The following is a 15,520-nucleotide window of genomic DNA, read 5'->3' as shown; positions in this document are numbered from 1 at the left end:
TAAATGTATAAGCAGCCCAACCCTTTCTTCCCACCAATCCCAAAAGTGATTGTACTCCAATGTGCTTCTTTACCTAGTTCACATTGTATTACTTTACCTTAATTATATATTTCTGCAAATACTACCAAAATTCTTCTATAAAATTATGGATTGACGAATGCATAATAATTACAGTTACCTCGAAGGCAGAATCCTTCCTACATGAGACTTAATGTTTGACAATTTTGTTGATATAGTTGTAAAATTTTTCTTGTCGTTTCACTAAACGCTGAGATATGATGATCCTTCTTCCACTTCATTATGAGTCTCCGAATAGAAAAGAGTCTTCCCAAAAAATTCGTTTGGTTGGAAATAAGAGTGTGGGGGCTTTGCAACATGTGAAACCAATTGTTTTCACTAGACGTAGAATTTCATTTAAAACCAGGATACAAAACCCTCATTGACGAACCAATGATCCTTGATTACATTATAATACTGTAATAAATAAAAAGGATCCATCACATCCAATATCATCATCATCAGAAGAAGAAAAAGTAGAATTACATGTCAAATGAGGCATTAGCTTTTTATGCTGCCAAAGAATCTAGAAAGTGGCAAAGGACCATTAGCTTCATCATCGCTTGTAGACTGCTTCAACCTCGACCTCGACTGGCGCTTCTTTTCTTTCTTCCTTCTCTTAGACTTGGATCTTGATTTTCTGGATTCTCTATCTTCATCGTCAGAACTTGAAGATTCAGACGATGAGCTTGAAGAGCTGGAATCAGAGTATCTCCTTGAACGCTGAATCAGTTTAGGTAATATATATGTGTCATTCAAATGTAGTACTCAATCACACAAGTCCATTCTGAAGATCTTCAAATATGAACTGACAGTCCATAGAAACAACTAATAAATTCTTAACAGAACATGTACGAGTAATTAAGGAAAAAGTTATTGCATTCTCTCTAACAAACAATAGTCTCTACAAACTAAAAGCACAGTAGACGTTTTGCGATACCTACTGTGGAATAATACATTCTGTTTAATTTCTTGTACTAATATCTACAAGAGTTTTAGACTAAGAATCTTTCTGGCCTAGGTACCCTATGCATAATATTTAATTTTTCCTTTGTAATTCTTGAAGGTCATTACTTGTGAGGCTATAAAAAATGGAAAATACAACTGTCATTTCCTTCAATTAGAAGCATACTGGAAAGATAAATATCTGTCTCACGCAGAACTTTCAAGAAAGGAAAAACAAACACTCAAAAATCCAAAATTTAGTTCTGAATGAAGGTCCTCTCTATTTCTACTTATCTACTAGTACAAATAGTCTGTTCAATGCATTCTTACTGGTCGTAAAGGTACCTTAAAGCAAAATGAATTTCAGATGGAAAAAACGACGGGCAGCTGTATCAGTTACATGCAGAACAAGTTTGAAATGAAGAGACAGTCTGAGTTTGAGGACTGAAGGATTTCCAGATCCTTCTTGTTTCCTATTTTTTTTAGTTTAATTTTTTGTTATTTTGTTGTTATTTTTGTTTTGGGCCTGGATGAACCTCTTATTTTGATCTTAATTGGCCTCATGGCTGGTTTAGCTCCTTTTTTTAAAAAAAAAAAAGTAATGAATAGTTGCGAGAGGGGGATGCTGTGCAGAGGGCGAAATGGATATTAGTAAGATAGTGGATGAAAGGGAAGAGACAGGGCCGAAACAGGGAAATAAAAAAATGCTTGACAAGAGGGAAAAGAAAGGAATTTATCATAGATGAGCTGGGATGAAGATTCTTGGGTCCAGAAAAATCTTCGGGAATTCCAATGTGAAAGCAGGCAGGATATTGCAGAAATTTGACAAATTTCTTATCTAGACAGTGGGAGGAGACATTTCCTTAGGGCATCCAGATTTCTCTTCCCTGGCTCACATTAAACCATATACCCATCTTGCTAGATGGTAGTATGATGGAAGAAGTCAAAAACCTTTTCAGATCTGAAAATGTGGTAGAAGGCACGCAACTAAGGGGAACTAGTAGGGAATTGGTGGAGAAGTTGATCAAGTCCATGGACACCCATACTACTCTTTTGCAGGAAGTTGAATCTGTTAGAAATGACAGGAGATGAAATAATAAAGTGTTTCGGAGGGTAGAAATAAAGCTGAGGGATCTAGCGAACAAGCTGTGAGATTTAGCAATGAAATAGGTGAGATGGATTTAAACAAGCATGAGAAAATGAAAAGGTGAAGGAGGAGTTAGCAAATATGACAATGGGCCAAGAGATCAAAATTAATGGTGTTGTGGCTAAAAAAGGTGACTATGTCTGCCACATTAACTTTCCACTGATTAACTAAAGCTAAGAGAAGAAATATTTTTGGACATAATTGAGGTGGACAAACAAAGTACGAGAAAAAAGAGTAAATAAAAGGGCCATCAAGGGCTTCCATATGCAATGGCATAAGGAATTGGAGAGGCGGCCAAAATTGGGAGTGAAGTTTAGTAACATGGGGGAAAATAAGAGAGTGCCCCCGATAAAGTTCGGGGAGGAGGAAGTATCGATGGCAATTAGCAGCTATGCAGAGGACGAAGGGAAAAGTACCAGGCCTTGATGGCTTCACAAGTTCTTTGTCCATGTTAGAGACTAATTAAAGAAGACATCATGCGTGCAATAAGACACCGCATTCTACAAGAAAATTTGAAAAGAATAAAAATTCTTCTTTAATTGCAATTATTGCACAGAGCAAACAATATCAAGTTTCAGAGCTACAAGTGTTTTTCTTTTAACTTAAGGTCTTCGACAGAACCATGTCAATGACACAGATGCTTAGAAGGAAAAAAGACTGGATGTTTTTTTGATTGCAAATATACTAGTGAACTCAAGAACGGAAAATAGGAAGCAGGACTTTGCACGCTGAATTTAAATAAGGCATAGACCATGTCAAAATGGAGTTTCTTGGCTGCGTAATGAAAAAATTGGCTTCGGGGACAAATGAAGACCGTGCATTCAATTTTGCATATCCATGGTCAAGTTCTCAGCTTTGTTCAACGAAATCCCACAGATTTCTTCAAAAGTTCAAAGTTTCATAACATGGAGATCCTTTATTCTCTAGGTTGTTCATATTACTGATGGGAGCTCTCTTATCATGATGATGAATGAAGTAGTAATTGAACGTTATGTGAGGGGATACACAGTCAAGGAAAGGAAGGACAGTAAACAAATTTCTCATTGTTGTTTGCAGATGATATACTTCTGCTATGTGATGCAGAGGTTGATCAGTTCAACAATCAAAGATCTATTATTATGGTTCCAAGCAATGCTAGTTTGGAGATGAACCTCAAGAATTGTGAGATCATAACAGTAAAAGAGGTGAAAAACATAACTTTAGCAAGCGTTCTCAGGTGTACAATGGATCCCTTCTGACTACTTATTTGGTTTATTATCATGGGTGCAAGACACGAAGAGAGGCAAGGAATGCAGTGATGGAGAAAGAGGAAAAGAGGTTAACGGAATAGTAAGAGAAAAACATATCAAAAGGGGAGGGAGACACTTCCTTAGAACACTTTGTCCAAAATTTTGACCTATTATGTATTTAATGTGCCGACGAACATAGCAGAAAAGTTAAAGCAATTGGAAAGAAACTTTTTATGGAACTTAAAAGGGTAAATAAAAGAGTTTAATTTGGCAATTGAAATTAGTCACTGCTCCTATGAAGGTGACGGGTTCAAGAGACAAAAGACTCGAGGCTATTCAATAGTGTCTTACTAAGCAAATGGATCTGGAGGTACAGCATGTAGGATCAAGCATTTTGGAGAAAGATTATTGTCAACAAACATGAAACATAGGGCGGTGGAGGATTGATCATATGAATGAATGGTGTATCCCCATGGGCGGAGCTAGTGTGTACTTTACGTGTCCAGCCGAAAACAGTAACTTTGGTCCAAACTTCGTATTTGTATTACTAAGTCCATTGCATATGTACAAACTAATAATTTAGAACCCAGTAACATAAAGGGATTAGAATCCTGAACCCATAAACTTCAAATCTTTGCTCTGTCTCTATGTATCCCTATGAAAAGCACAACGTAATGATGGGAGAGCTTCTATAGGGATGTCACGTTTAAGGCGTAAAAGGGCACCACAGTTGGTTTCTGGAATGAAGGATTATATGGTGATAACCTTCTACATGAACTTTCCAACTATCTTTAGACAACAACAGTAGCATGAAGACGGCATCAGTAGCTGCCAAGGAACAGGGAGATACAGTACTACAGAATAGTAATGTTAGAAGAAAACATGCAGAACTAAAAAAATGGAAGGATTACCAGTTGGAATACTTGTTCGTCCGTAATATATCCGATATATTTTGTACAACTTAAGACATAGTTAAAAAAAATTAGAACTACAATCTGATACTCTATTCCTTTTTCCTTTTTTCTTTATTATAAAATTACCACACCTTTTGGAAAATTACATCTGGTACCACATTCATAACACTCTATACAGCTTTGTTAAAACAAATTACTTTTTTATAAGTAAAAAAAAAATCACATCCAATACTTAACCTCCCCAGGTTCTTTGCACTCTGTCGCGGAGGGGGTCTTTACTTTTGCTCAGAAGCGCTCCTCCTCGTTATCACGCAGAGCAAGAAGGGGTGATCAAGTTCATATGCTTCTCGCATTTTTTTTTTTGAAACTGGTAACGTATGTTTCTCGCATTTAGTTCACTAGAAATGTTTCACCCACAAATTCTTTACTTGAGATAGCTCTTCCTTGAAAGTTTGTTGCAAATTCCAAGTTCCCCAATTGTATACTATTTATCAATTGTAAACCAAAATCAATGGTTTACTGGTATACTTGATAGTTTTCTATGTTAAATATAAACCTAAATCAACAGTATACTTGTCTATTAAATAGTATACTATTTGTTAGATATAAACCTAAATCAAAGGTATAGTGCTAAAGGAAATTAGCAAGAACTAGAAAGATTGAAATCTAAAAAATAATTGAGATTTGAGAAAGATCGTAGAAGATTGCTGTCCCTCATAGTGGTGTTTAACCTTATCTTCTGTTTCGCTCTTTGAAGGCTGTTGTGGTTTTATGGGAAGGTTTAGAATTTTGGTTAACTCAAAATTGGGGTTGCTAGGTGCTGTATATATGTTCCACTTTTGAGAATTCCCTCCTTTTGCTTCCCTTGTGCAAGGGAGAACTTCATTCCTTCTAAGAACATTTTTTTTTAGTTTACATTCATGATTCAACGCGAGAAAAGAGTATATAGACTATTTGTCAATTGCTAAGTTATTTTTCATGGAAATTCAGTAAGTCACATAGCGTATTCAACATTTGACAGGCATATAAATTAAAATTGGGTCATCTTGATAACTGATAGCTAACAGATTTAATAAGTTCAAATTTTTGGTCAACCAATTACCCATTCAGACGCTTATTGAAGTACATATGAAGCTCTCAATTGTGAATTTGAAGATTACCATGTGTCAGTTTTTATCTCGTATACTCAAATATAAGTTAATTTATTTTAATTATTTTATTCTTTTCAGGTTCTTAATGTTTTTGATATTTCTTTCATTCCAAGATCATCTAATAATTACCTTGTCTTATTATCACATCCTTTCTTCCGATATGTTGTGTTACTACAACATAGTCAGTAACTTTAAGACGAGAAATAACAATCAAGACATCAGGGCCAACTCATTTTTTCGGGTGATTTTGTAAACCCCAAACCCCCTCCCTTAGGGCCAAGTAGCCAAAAGTTTTGTTTCCCCACTTCCCCGATGTTGACACAAACTCCCAACAGTTTGGTCGGAAGAAGAGGGGTTAACCGCGAGAAGTACTCTCTCTGTTTTTACAGCCGTGAAATCCGGTCAACTTGTGCGCACCTCGATTAATTCCACGGGATACATGTCACCTCCCACCCACAACAGGTATCAGCTAACTCTTTCCACCAAGGCTAAGAGATTGAGAAGAATCACCTAGTGGTTTTGCCTCTACTGGGTTCTAAACCTAAAAGACCTCATGATTCTCAACTCACTTCATTGACCAATAGGACACACCCTTGGGTGTAAAATACTCCCTTATCAAACGGGACCAATTCAACATTCAATCTATCACTTTGAAATTTCATCACGCCATATATAGGTGGAATTGTAAGCAATTATACTAATTACAGTAGTAAATATTGGATATTCTTATAACATGAACACTGATCAAGTTAACATGACAATAGGCAGACTCAAGAATCCTTTAAATCTCATTAGTAAGTCTTCTCATGGATTCATTCTGCAACAAACAAAAGCAATGAGGAAAGAAGACAAATCTTTATTTTTTGATAATTAAGAAGACAAATCTTTATTTTTCTTACTCTTTTGGTCTTCATTGGCTACAGTATACTTAAGTTAAAGGGCTTGGTGAAAACGAAAAGGTGCTACTACAAAGTTCGAGACTAGCAGGAGGACCTGGCCATAACATGGAAGTAAAAGACCCCACCAATGCCCCCACCCACAAACCCTTTATTAAAGAGTTCAAATCTAACACTAGCGGAACCCCTACTCAACCAAAAATGGGATCAACTGATTCTTACTGAATATACAAGTGGGTATTTGTACTTATTTTACTAGGGGTTCCGCTGTTTTCAGTTACATAAACTTATTTTTTTGAAACTGGTAATGTGGAAGTTACATAAATTATTTTTCTGTTAGAATAATTTCAGAATAAGTTTTGATCCCAAAATAGCATTTGATTTCATTATTTATGCCTGCCTATACGGTGTCAAGCAAGACAATTCAGGTTAGCTAGAAACTTGCAAGTTTAGGATAGCAAAACCAATAGAATTCAAGACTCCTTAAGCATTGATGTTTGTTTCATAGTATAAAAAGACAACCATGCATAATCCAACGAAGATTGTAGTAAACTTTTTTCATTCTCACAAGCAACGAAAAAGAAGAGTCTAGATTGAAAAAAATCTTCACCTTTCTCTTTTTGCTTCTCTGTTTCTTTGTATCTTTGTCCTTCTTATCTGCAAGAATGCATTTCACCATCAAGAAAGAACTGATCTAAGTCAACTAGAAATTTGACACACACTAAGATATAAAATAACTAAAAGAACTAGAAGAATTGACTGCATTCAGCAAATTCAGAACATTTTACCCTTTTTGCGACTGTGTTTACTGCTGGAATGATTCCTTCCCTGAGAGAGCTTACTGGCCCTTTCAGCATCTAGCTGAGCCCTGTATTCCCTCATCATTTTATCTTTGTCTGCTTCTAGCTCTCCTTTTCTCACTTCTTCTTCCTAAAAGAGTATCATTAGTATTATGCATCTCAAAAATAAAACACGGAGCGGGAAGAAAGAAAACTTGAATATCAGGAAACAATAGTAACAGGCAATTGTATGATCTAAGTGGATTCACACAAGAGCCAATTATAATTGATAGTCCAAACTTAGTATCCCTCAACCCCAAAAAAGAAAAGGGAGCTTTGAATGTTTGGGGAAAAATTAAGTAATTCACAAAATGCAGAACTTCTCCAACGACCAGGTTGCTAGTAACAGCTAAAGAATAGGATCCTAGGGTGTCGTCCAATGGTCAATTTAGTGGGTACAAACCCTCGAGTCTGATGTTCAAATCCTAGCAGAAAAATTTTATGCAATTACTTGCTAGTTGTACTAAACCACCTAGTGACAAAAGCAAGGCCATCTAAATCAATCGCATCTTAGAATTGTTCCTCTTTATGCAGGGCCAGTGGTGTTTGTAAAAATATCAAGTATTATATACCATAACCAAACATACTTAGTTCCTCTTTTCCTACCATTCTCCAAGGTTCACTTCTTAAGTGTTGTCATTCTACCTTCACACAGCTCTACAATCATTTAAGCCAATCACAATTGTGTTCATGAAACAAATTCAACCATGTTTTCTTATTTAACTGTAATTCAATGTAACAACTACAACAACCAACATTTTCTTTAGCTTTAGGAAGAAACAAACTGTTCAAGAATGAAATCATGCAGTCCAAGTAAGCGAAACCTGGGAAATGCAAACCAACATTATGTACACCCTCCTATGACCATCAAGGTGGTTGAGTGTATTACCTTCTGTTTCTGTTTGAACTCTTCCCAGGTAACTGTATGAGAAGTTTTGAGACTTGCCAAACGAGCCGCATGCCACTCTGGTGTATGAAAAGAACCATCCACCTGCGACAGTCCTCATCAGACGAAGCACAAGAAACAAGGAAAAAGACAATTCTCGGCTACTCCAATGTACTAAATAGAAAAAGTTAGCTCAATTATATCAACTCTAACACTTTGTTTGGATGGTTGTTACATATTATTTCATAATGTATTGTATCGTATTGTATTGTGTTGTGTTGTATTGTATCATACTGTATTGTTTTAATGTATACAGTATTTGGATAGATTGTACTGTTCTCCGTCGGTACATAATGTCACACATCTATGATTCCAATGATAAAGCTTACAAGAAAAGTAGGGTACAGGTAGAGTTACTATGAAAAGGTAGGATAAAAGATGAAATATAATTATTAAATAATAAATAAAGACAAAATGAGAAGAAAATATTAAGGTAACGACGCGAACACACCAAATCTGTCGTTACATAAAATGGATCTTTTCGTAGTTACCTAACGATGGATTTAAACAATACGATACAATAGAATTTAAATAACAATCAAAACAAACATTGCATTTAAACTAACAATACAATACAATACAATGGGTAACAACCATCCAAACAAGGTGTAAGAAAAAAGTTGAAGAAAAAACTAAGCACCACAAACACAAACTAACAGAATTAGAGTTAACACTATTAATTCTCTTAAGCAGTCAATGAAATAATTATTTTTCTGATCTTTTACCATCATGAAGCTTGATCAAAGACTTTCACTTATATTTTTCACTTAGAGATTGTTCGATATGGTTGTTTCCTCACATTATCAATGTTTGGTTATCATGAACTGGAGAAGATGCTCTCTCCAAGTAAATTTTTTTTTTTTTACCAAAATAGAGAAAATGTTCTCCGCACTTATTGGCACTTATTGGCAGAAGTAGTTTTCCTATACAAGTATCCGAACTCTTTCTCCAAATCACTTACTCCAATCAACACTAAAACATTGTCATCAACCTTCATTTCCAAAACTATTTTCAAAAGACTATCCTACAAATGGTATGTTTAACATATGTAAACAACTTCTAAACCAACCAAACACTGGAAATAGAAAATGATTTTCCAAAGTAAAATATTTTCCACCAAATACATGTCCTACAGAGAACGTTTTCTGCCACACCAATTAACTTGAAGCAGATAATTTTACCCAATTAACCACCAAGTACACTTTGGAACAAAAAAGATAACATAAAATCTAGAAAATGTCATAAAAGAATAACCATGGGCAAAAGCAGAACTAAAATTTATCAAATGAAAAACAACTATTAAGAAAATAAAAAAGCACACACATTCCCAAATGGACAAACAATTTCCTATTTTACAACCAAATATAAGTTTAAAACAAAAAAAGAACGACTTAACTCAAATAGAATAATTAGCGAATAGTGTGAAAAGGGACGAACCATTCCATCATCAACTTCATCAGGTCCGCCTGAGCTAGAACCCAGCCTAGCTCGCTGCATAGCTTTGTAAGCTTGATTTTTTCCCATTCTTTTACTTTTTGGGTTCAAAATCAAAAGGTTGGGAAAAGCCCAGTTTAGGGGGAAAAAAAACAATTTCAACAGACTTATTGGTAGCAAAGAGAGAGTACTTGGAACATATAAAGGAAGATCATGGGGAAACTTTTATAGGTTTTGGTGTAGGGTGGATGAAAAAGGGGTGGACTTTGGGATGAAAGGGTTATCAAAACACACAATTATAAGAGATCTTTTCCAGGAAGAAAAAGACAAGAATTTGGGAAATTGCGGACCCGACGGATGGATTTTATTTCGACTGTTTTCAGTCTCGGTGCGGATATCGGTTCATGGTTTCAGCTACACGGTGTTTTTGGGCTTTTTGTGGCCCATATGTTTATAAGGAAAAATCACCTAAATGTTCCATATTTAGAAAATATTTACTACATAGCAACATAATTATTTTAATTATATATAGCAAATTGATTAAATTAAATTAAATATTTTCGTTATTCTTCCATAAATTTCTCTCTCGCCCTTGATTTTCTCTTTCACTATTTCTCTCAAAATTGGCTACACCAATATTCTTTTCAATCTTCTCACCTGCGATTTTCTCCACAATTAGGGTAATACTTATCTTCATAGTTTCTCAACCACGACTTTCTACAACATTAATGTTCTAATTTTGAAATTCAGTGATGTGTATTTTCGGTTATTGCATAAGAATTACGAATTTTAGGTGAATGCAGACTTGAATCAATTGAAGAATTCTAATTTTTGTATGCAGATTTGTGATTACTTATTGAAAATACAGAGAGTTTGAATTTTTGAAGGCTTGAATGGTTGAATGTTTAATTGTTTGAAGGTTTGAATTAATTAGATTGCATGCTTAATTCATTAGTGATAGACGTCTAATTCATTTTTATCAATTGCTCTTTCTTTTTCCTCCAATTTTTATTTAGTTTAATTCAACCTACATATCACTGCTTCTTTTTTATTAGCTTAACTTCTCATTCGTCTCTAATTCTCCTCTAAATCAACTTTAATGTGTATCTAAGATATTTTTAGTTCAAGTTTAATTCATTTTTGTGTTCTATAGATCACAAACTTTTTGTCATTAGCTATGCTTTTCATTTGTGTCTAATTCTCTTATAATTCAACTTTAATATGTGTGTGGTACATTTTTAGTTTTAATTCATTTTTGTGATCTATAGATCACTAGCTTTTTTTTCATTAGCTAAATTTTTCATTTGTCTCTAATTCTCTTCTAATTCAACTTTAATATGTGTGTAATACATTTTTAGTTCAAGTTTAATTCATTTTTGTGGTCTATATATCACTAACTGTTTTTTTATTAGCTACGCTTTTCATTCATTCTCCTCTAATTTAACTTTAATAAGTGTCTGATACATTTTTAGGTCAAGTTTAATTCTTTTTTGTGGTCTATAGATCACTGACCGTTTCTTCATTAGCTACGATTTTCATTCGTGTCTTATTCTCTTCTAATTCAACTTTCATATGTGTATAATATATTTTTAGTTCAAGTTTATTCATTTCTATGGTCTATAGATCACTGACTGTTTTTTCAGTAGTTATATTTTTCATTCATGTCTAATTTTCCTCTAATTCAACTTTAATATGTGTCTAATACATTTTTAGTTCAACTTTAATTCATTTTTGTGGTCTATAGATCACTGCCTGCTTTTTTATTAGTTACACTTTTTATTCATGTCTAATTCTCATTTAATTCAATTTTAAATGTGTGTAATATATTTTTAATTTAAGTTTAATTCATTTTTGTAGTTTACAGATCACTGACTATTTTTTCATTAGCAACACTTTTCATTCTTGTGTAATTCACTTTTAATTTGACTTTAAATATGTGTCTAATATAATTTTAGTTCAAGTTTAATTCATTTTTATTGTCTATAGATCACTGACTGTTTTTTCATTAGCTACGTTTTTCATTCGTCTCTGATTCTCTTTTAATTCAACCTTAGTATGTGTGTAATACATTTTTAATTCAAGTTTAATTCATTTTTTTGGTATACAGATCACTTGTCATGCCCCTTTTTTCTCAAAACGAAATTGCAACGATGTGACAACTTTTTTTTAGAATTTAAAAAGAGAAGAGTCACCACCTAATGAATTAAAGGCGTGTTGGGACACCATTCTAAACTAAATTATAAATTAAATTAAATTAAAAGGTCAAATGCTACCAAAGATCTGGTAAGGGTTCAAATTACCTCAAAAGGAAAGTGCGAGGCACCTTTCGAGGTTCATAATTGTGGGTTCCGGTCGAATCTCATAATTTATGTGGGGATTAAGGTGTGCAAATAAAGGTCTCTATTTGTTTTATAATTTAATATAAGAACAAGACTAAGGTGATAAGGTAATTAGACATGTGAATTAAATCTAAATTTGCAAAGTTGATAATTAATTAAACCAAGTCTAAAGCACCAAATAGTTAGGTACGCTTATAACAATTGACACACGTGAAGCCACAAAGATCATGAATTCAATTAAATTGTATGCTCTCATATCACTAGACAAGAAATGGAACATTTGTAATATTAATAATAAATGCGCAAGAGGCTGACCTGGTTGCTTCCAATATAATGCTTTAAAGTATTTAAATAATATAAATAAAGAGAAACTAAACTAAAAATAAGAAAAGTAATAAATAGAGAAACTAACCTGGTCAAATGAATACCTATATGTTGAGCTCAAAATGAAGTAATGATAAATATAAGAGAATTTATTAGTAACATATGTTCCAACTCAAATTTGGTGGCAAATTGATATAAGAAATTAATATAAATAACTAAATCAACAATACATAAAATGGTAAGAAAGAGTGTGGATCAGAATATGACAAGGTTGAAAACAGGTCCAATGTGATGTTACTCCCTTTATTCCATTTTTATGATCAATCCTCTTAAACGTTTTAAAACAAGACTTCAAAGAATTCATAAAAAAAATTTATTCCAAAGAGCTAAATAAAATATCTTGGTATTTAAAAGTCAAGTACAATAAAAAATATTTACATTAATGTTTAAATTTAGTGAAAGTATGTTGATAATTTAGCATAACAATAAAAGTTTTCAAATCTTTGAGACTTTTAAAAGGGTGACATAAAATTGGAAAAGAAGGGAGTAATGAGTTGGCTTTATTTTTATAAAGTTATATGTACGCTTCATATGAGAAGTCAGTTATAGCTTGTCTATTTTTCATCATTTTCCAAACATACTTGATGCCCATTTTGGAATGACGATTCCATCTAAGCTCATCTTTTCATGTTCCCTTGCCACAATTGAACTTCAAGTGATGTCATTCCATTGTGGTCATGTGCATGTAAAAAATATTCAAAGAAGTGAGAGTATATTTGTTCTTATGATTTAATTAATAAAGATTCTTAATCAAAGTAAGCACATGAAAAGAAAAAGAGTTTGAAAAGAGAGTTTCTCATGATCTGATAGGAAACCAATTCAACCCCCTTAATTTTAGTAGCATGCATTGCTTTCAATATTTTTCACATCTCATAGATAAAGTTCTAGGGTCCTCCTCAGCCTTAGAACCCGTGAAAACTGGTGGGTTCATTTTCAAGAAGTTTCTAATCCTCATGGAAGAAGACGACTCTTGAGAACTAGAGCTAGGAGCTAGTGAACTTTGGCTGCCAGTTTTGGTAGCTACTAATTGAGTGAGCATAGCAATCGCTCCTCGGAAATCGTCCACTGAAGTTGGTGCAGGCTGAGTAGTAGGCTCTTGGCATGCCTCAATAGATATTGTAGGTCGGCCCTTAGTTCTCACTCCTAATGATGGGGGCATGTCAGATTGTGGAATATCAGTATTAGAGGCATACCTTTGGCTAGCGGTGCGTTTAAGAGGCTTTATCTGCAAATGTGTAACACACAAATTTGGAAGGAAACTTTTATAGAGTTTAACTCTATCGCACAAACTCAGAATATGAAAGAAGTGAAATAATTTCTAATGTCCTATAGCCTCTTGATTATAAGTATGGTGTACAATACACCCATAAGCAAGACTTTTCTAGACACGACTTCATAGACTCCCTAGGACTCTTGAACCTTATAAATTGATACCAAGTTTGGCATACCTCGGGAGGGTACCCTAGGCATGGTTGGCACTCGAAGACCATTGCTGATCCTCAGATAAATCACTTGAGCCATTCACACATCCATTCAATCACATTCTATCAGCGGAAGACTTAATTTATCAAGAAACATGACTCATAAGATAAGTCTAAAGGCCAACAAATCTTTCAAATTAATCAAATCAACAAGACTAGTATGAATGAAACTAGCCAAAAGACATTATCCAATAAATAAATCAACAATTTATTCTATGAAACCTCTATCAACTGTCTAAGTGGGGCTATGACAGGTTCATGTCTACGTCATACCCAATGAAGAAAACTAAACTCGAAAAGCTAGAAAGATAACTGTGGAATCCTCCGACAGCAGAGAGGACTCACTAATCAGCTGAATATGGATAGATCCTCAATGATGCACCTGTTGATGAACTTTAGTACATATCTCTGCATCATAAAATAATACAGGCCCAAATAGACGTCAGTATAGTAATGTACGAGTATGTAAAATAGCAGAATGAAACATGTATTAGGTAGAATAACATCAACTCAAGTAACTCAATCAGGATGTTATAAGTCTAAAATAAGGAAAAGGTTTAAACAGAAACCAATCAGATATAATCCAATCCAATCAGAATACTATCAAGACCTATATGGGAGTTTCTCTTATCCGACAACTACCACTTATGAGCCAGTGATAGTACAACAAGCTGATGTTATTGCCAAGTCCGTCTAATCCTTTCCAGGGTAAGAATGAATCAACCAATCATGAATTCAAAACCAATCAATATCATGTCAGGACAATATATTAGGAAACATCCGACTTAACAATTTAAATCCTCTTCTACGTTTGGCGATATCATTATTGGGTTTGAGTTATTACTTACTCTTACCTAATTCAATGCTCGATACTCCTCCCAAGACTTAAAGCTTATAAGACAATCAATCCAATCAAACCAAATCAATAAGTCTCAAATGGACTTTTATTTGTTCATAAGTTCTGTCAAATTAATCCTTTCAACCAATCAATTTCCCAATCATTTATTTATTCATATCAATTGTAATCATGCATTCACAAATTCAAGGCTCTAGACTTAATCCACAAACATATACATTCATCACCAATCACCATGGTATTAGGGTTTATGAAACAAGTAATTCAAATCATTTTTTCTAGGCATTAATTCATAGAAAAGTGTGATTTTTTAGTAATCAATAAGACATATAAATTTTAGGAAAGAAAATTCTCAAAAACACAAACATGGGGACTCAATCCATTCATAATTCAATCTATCACAATCATGAGCACATGGAGGAACAAAGTCTATGTTTTAGTTCAGCCTTACATACATGGAAGTTAGAGGGAATGATCGAAACTCGAAGGAATTGCTTAAAGACTTTGAGCCCTAGCTTTATTTCTTTTCTCCAATCTCTTTGCTCGAGAATGTACAAGTGTGAATGAGAGAAAAACCCTATTGGGTATGGTAAGAAACTGATTTTTAGTCCCTGAAGTGTAAGGTTCAGTTGGAAAAAGGTCGGAAAAGATCGAAATGCCCTTCATTAAAACTGGGAGGACATTCTTCACGGAACGCCACCACAGCTTGTGAAGATCTTCATGGTCTGTGATGGGTGTCATGGTTAGGGAATCAAGTTCTATTGGAGGGAGATGGCCACCACAGAGACCACCACGGCTCCTGATGGTCACCATGGGGCGTGGTCCTCTCCTATCATCCTCACATGTCTCAAGGATCCAGGGGGTCGGGCTCACAGAGAGATTTATGGACCGTGATAAGCACC

The 15,520-nt window shown here is 34.3% G+C and overlaps 1 protein-coding gene across 2 annotated transcripts; it reads right to left on the bottom strand.

Moving 5' to 3' along the window:
- Nucleotides 1-376: 376 nt before the first annotated feature.
- LOC129870059 (uncharacterized) lies at nt 377-9,917 on the bottom strand. 2 transcript variants are annotated; one of them, XM_055944640.1, is made up of 5 exons: nt 9,562-9,917; nt 8,068-8,169; nt 7,128-7,269; nt 6,950-6,996; nt 377-865 (listed from the first exon to the last, which is right to left on the bottom strand). In XM_055944640.1, exons 1-5 carry the CDS (start codon nt 9,646-9,648, stop codon nt 830-832), a joined length of 414 nt encoding a protein of 137 aa, XP_055800615.1. In that variant the 5' UTR covers nt 9,649-9,917; the 3' UTR covers nt 377-829. The 2 variants fall into 2 exon arrangements, with proteins under 2 accessions (XP_055800615.1, XP_055800614.1); XM_055944639.1 differs by having other exon boundaries at nt 377-780.
- Nucleotides 9,918-15,520: the final 5,603 nt, after the last annotated feature.

This window comes from Solanum dulcamara, chromosome 10 (assembly GCF_947179165.1).
Source record: "Solanum dulcamara chromosome 10, daSolDulc1.2, whole genome shotgun sequence".
Classification (NCBI taxonomy): Eukaryota; Viridiplantae; Streptophyta; class Magnoliopsida; order Solanales; family Solanaceae; genus Solanum; species Solanum dulcamara.
This window is presented reverse-complemented; position numbering and strand designations above follow the sequence as displayed.

What these genes read in the sequence shown, in the direction of transcription:
- LOC129870059 (XM_055944639.1), bottom strand. Translation starts at nt 9,648, where the DNA reads ATGGGAAAAAATCAAGCTTACAAAGCTATGCAGCGAGCTAGGCTGGGT. An exon ending in AGTTCAAACAGAAACAGAAG is followed by an intron (nt 7,270 to 8,067) that starts GTAATACACTCA and finishes ATACTCTTTTAG; the next exon opens with GAAGAAGAAGTGAGAAAAGG. An exon ending in AGAGAAGCAAAAAGAGAAAG is followed by an intron (nt 781 to 6,949) that starts GTGAAGATTTTT and finishes AAACTGATTCAG; the next exon opens with CGTTCAAGGAGATACTCTGA.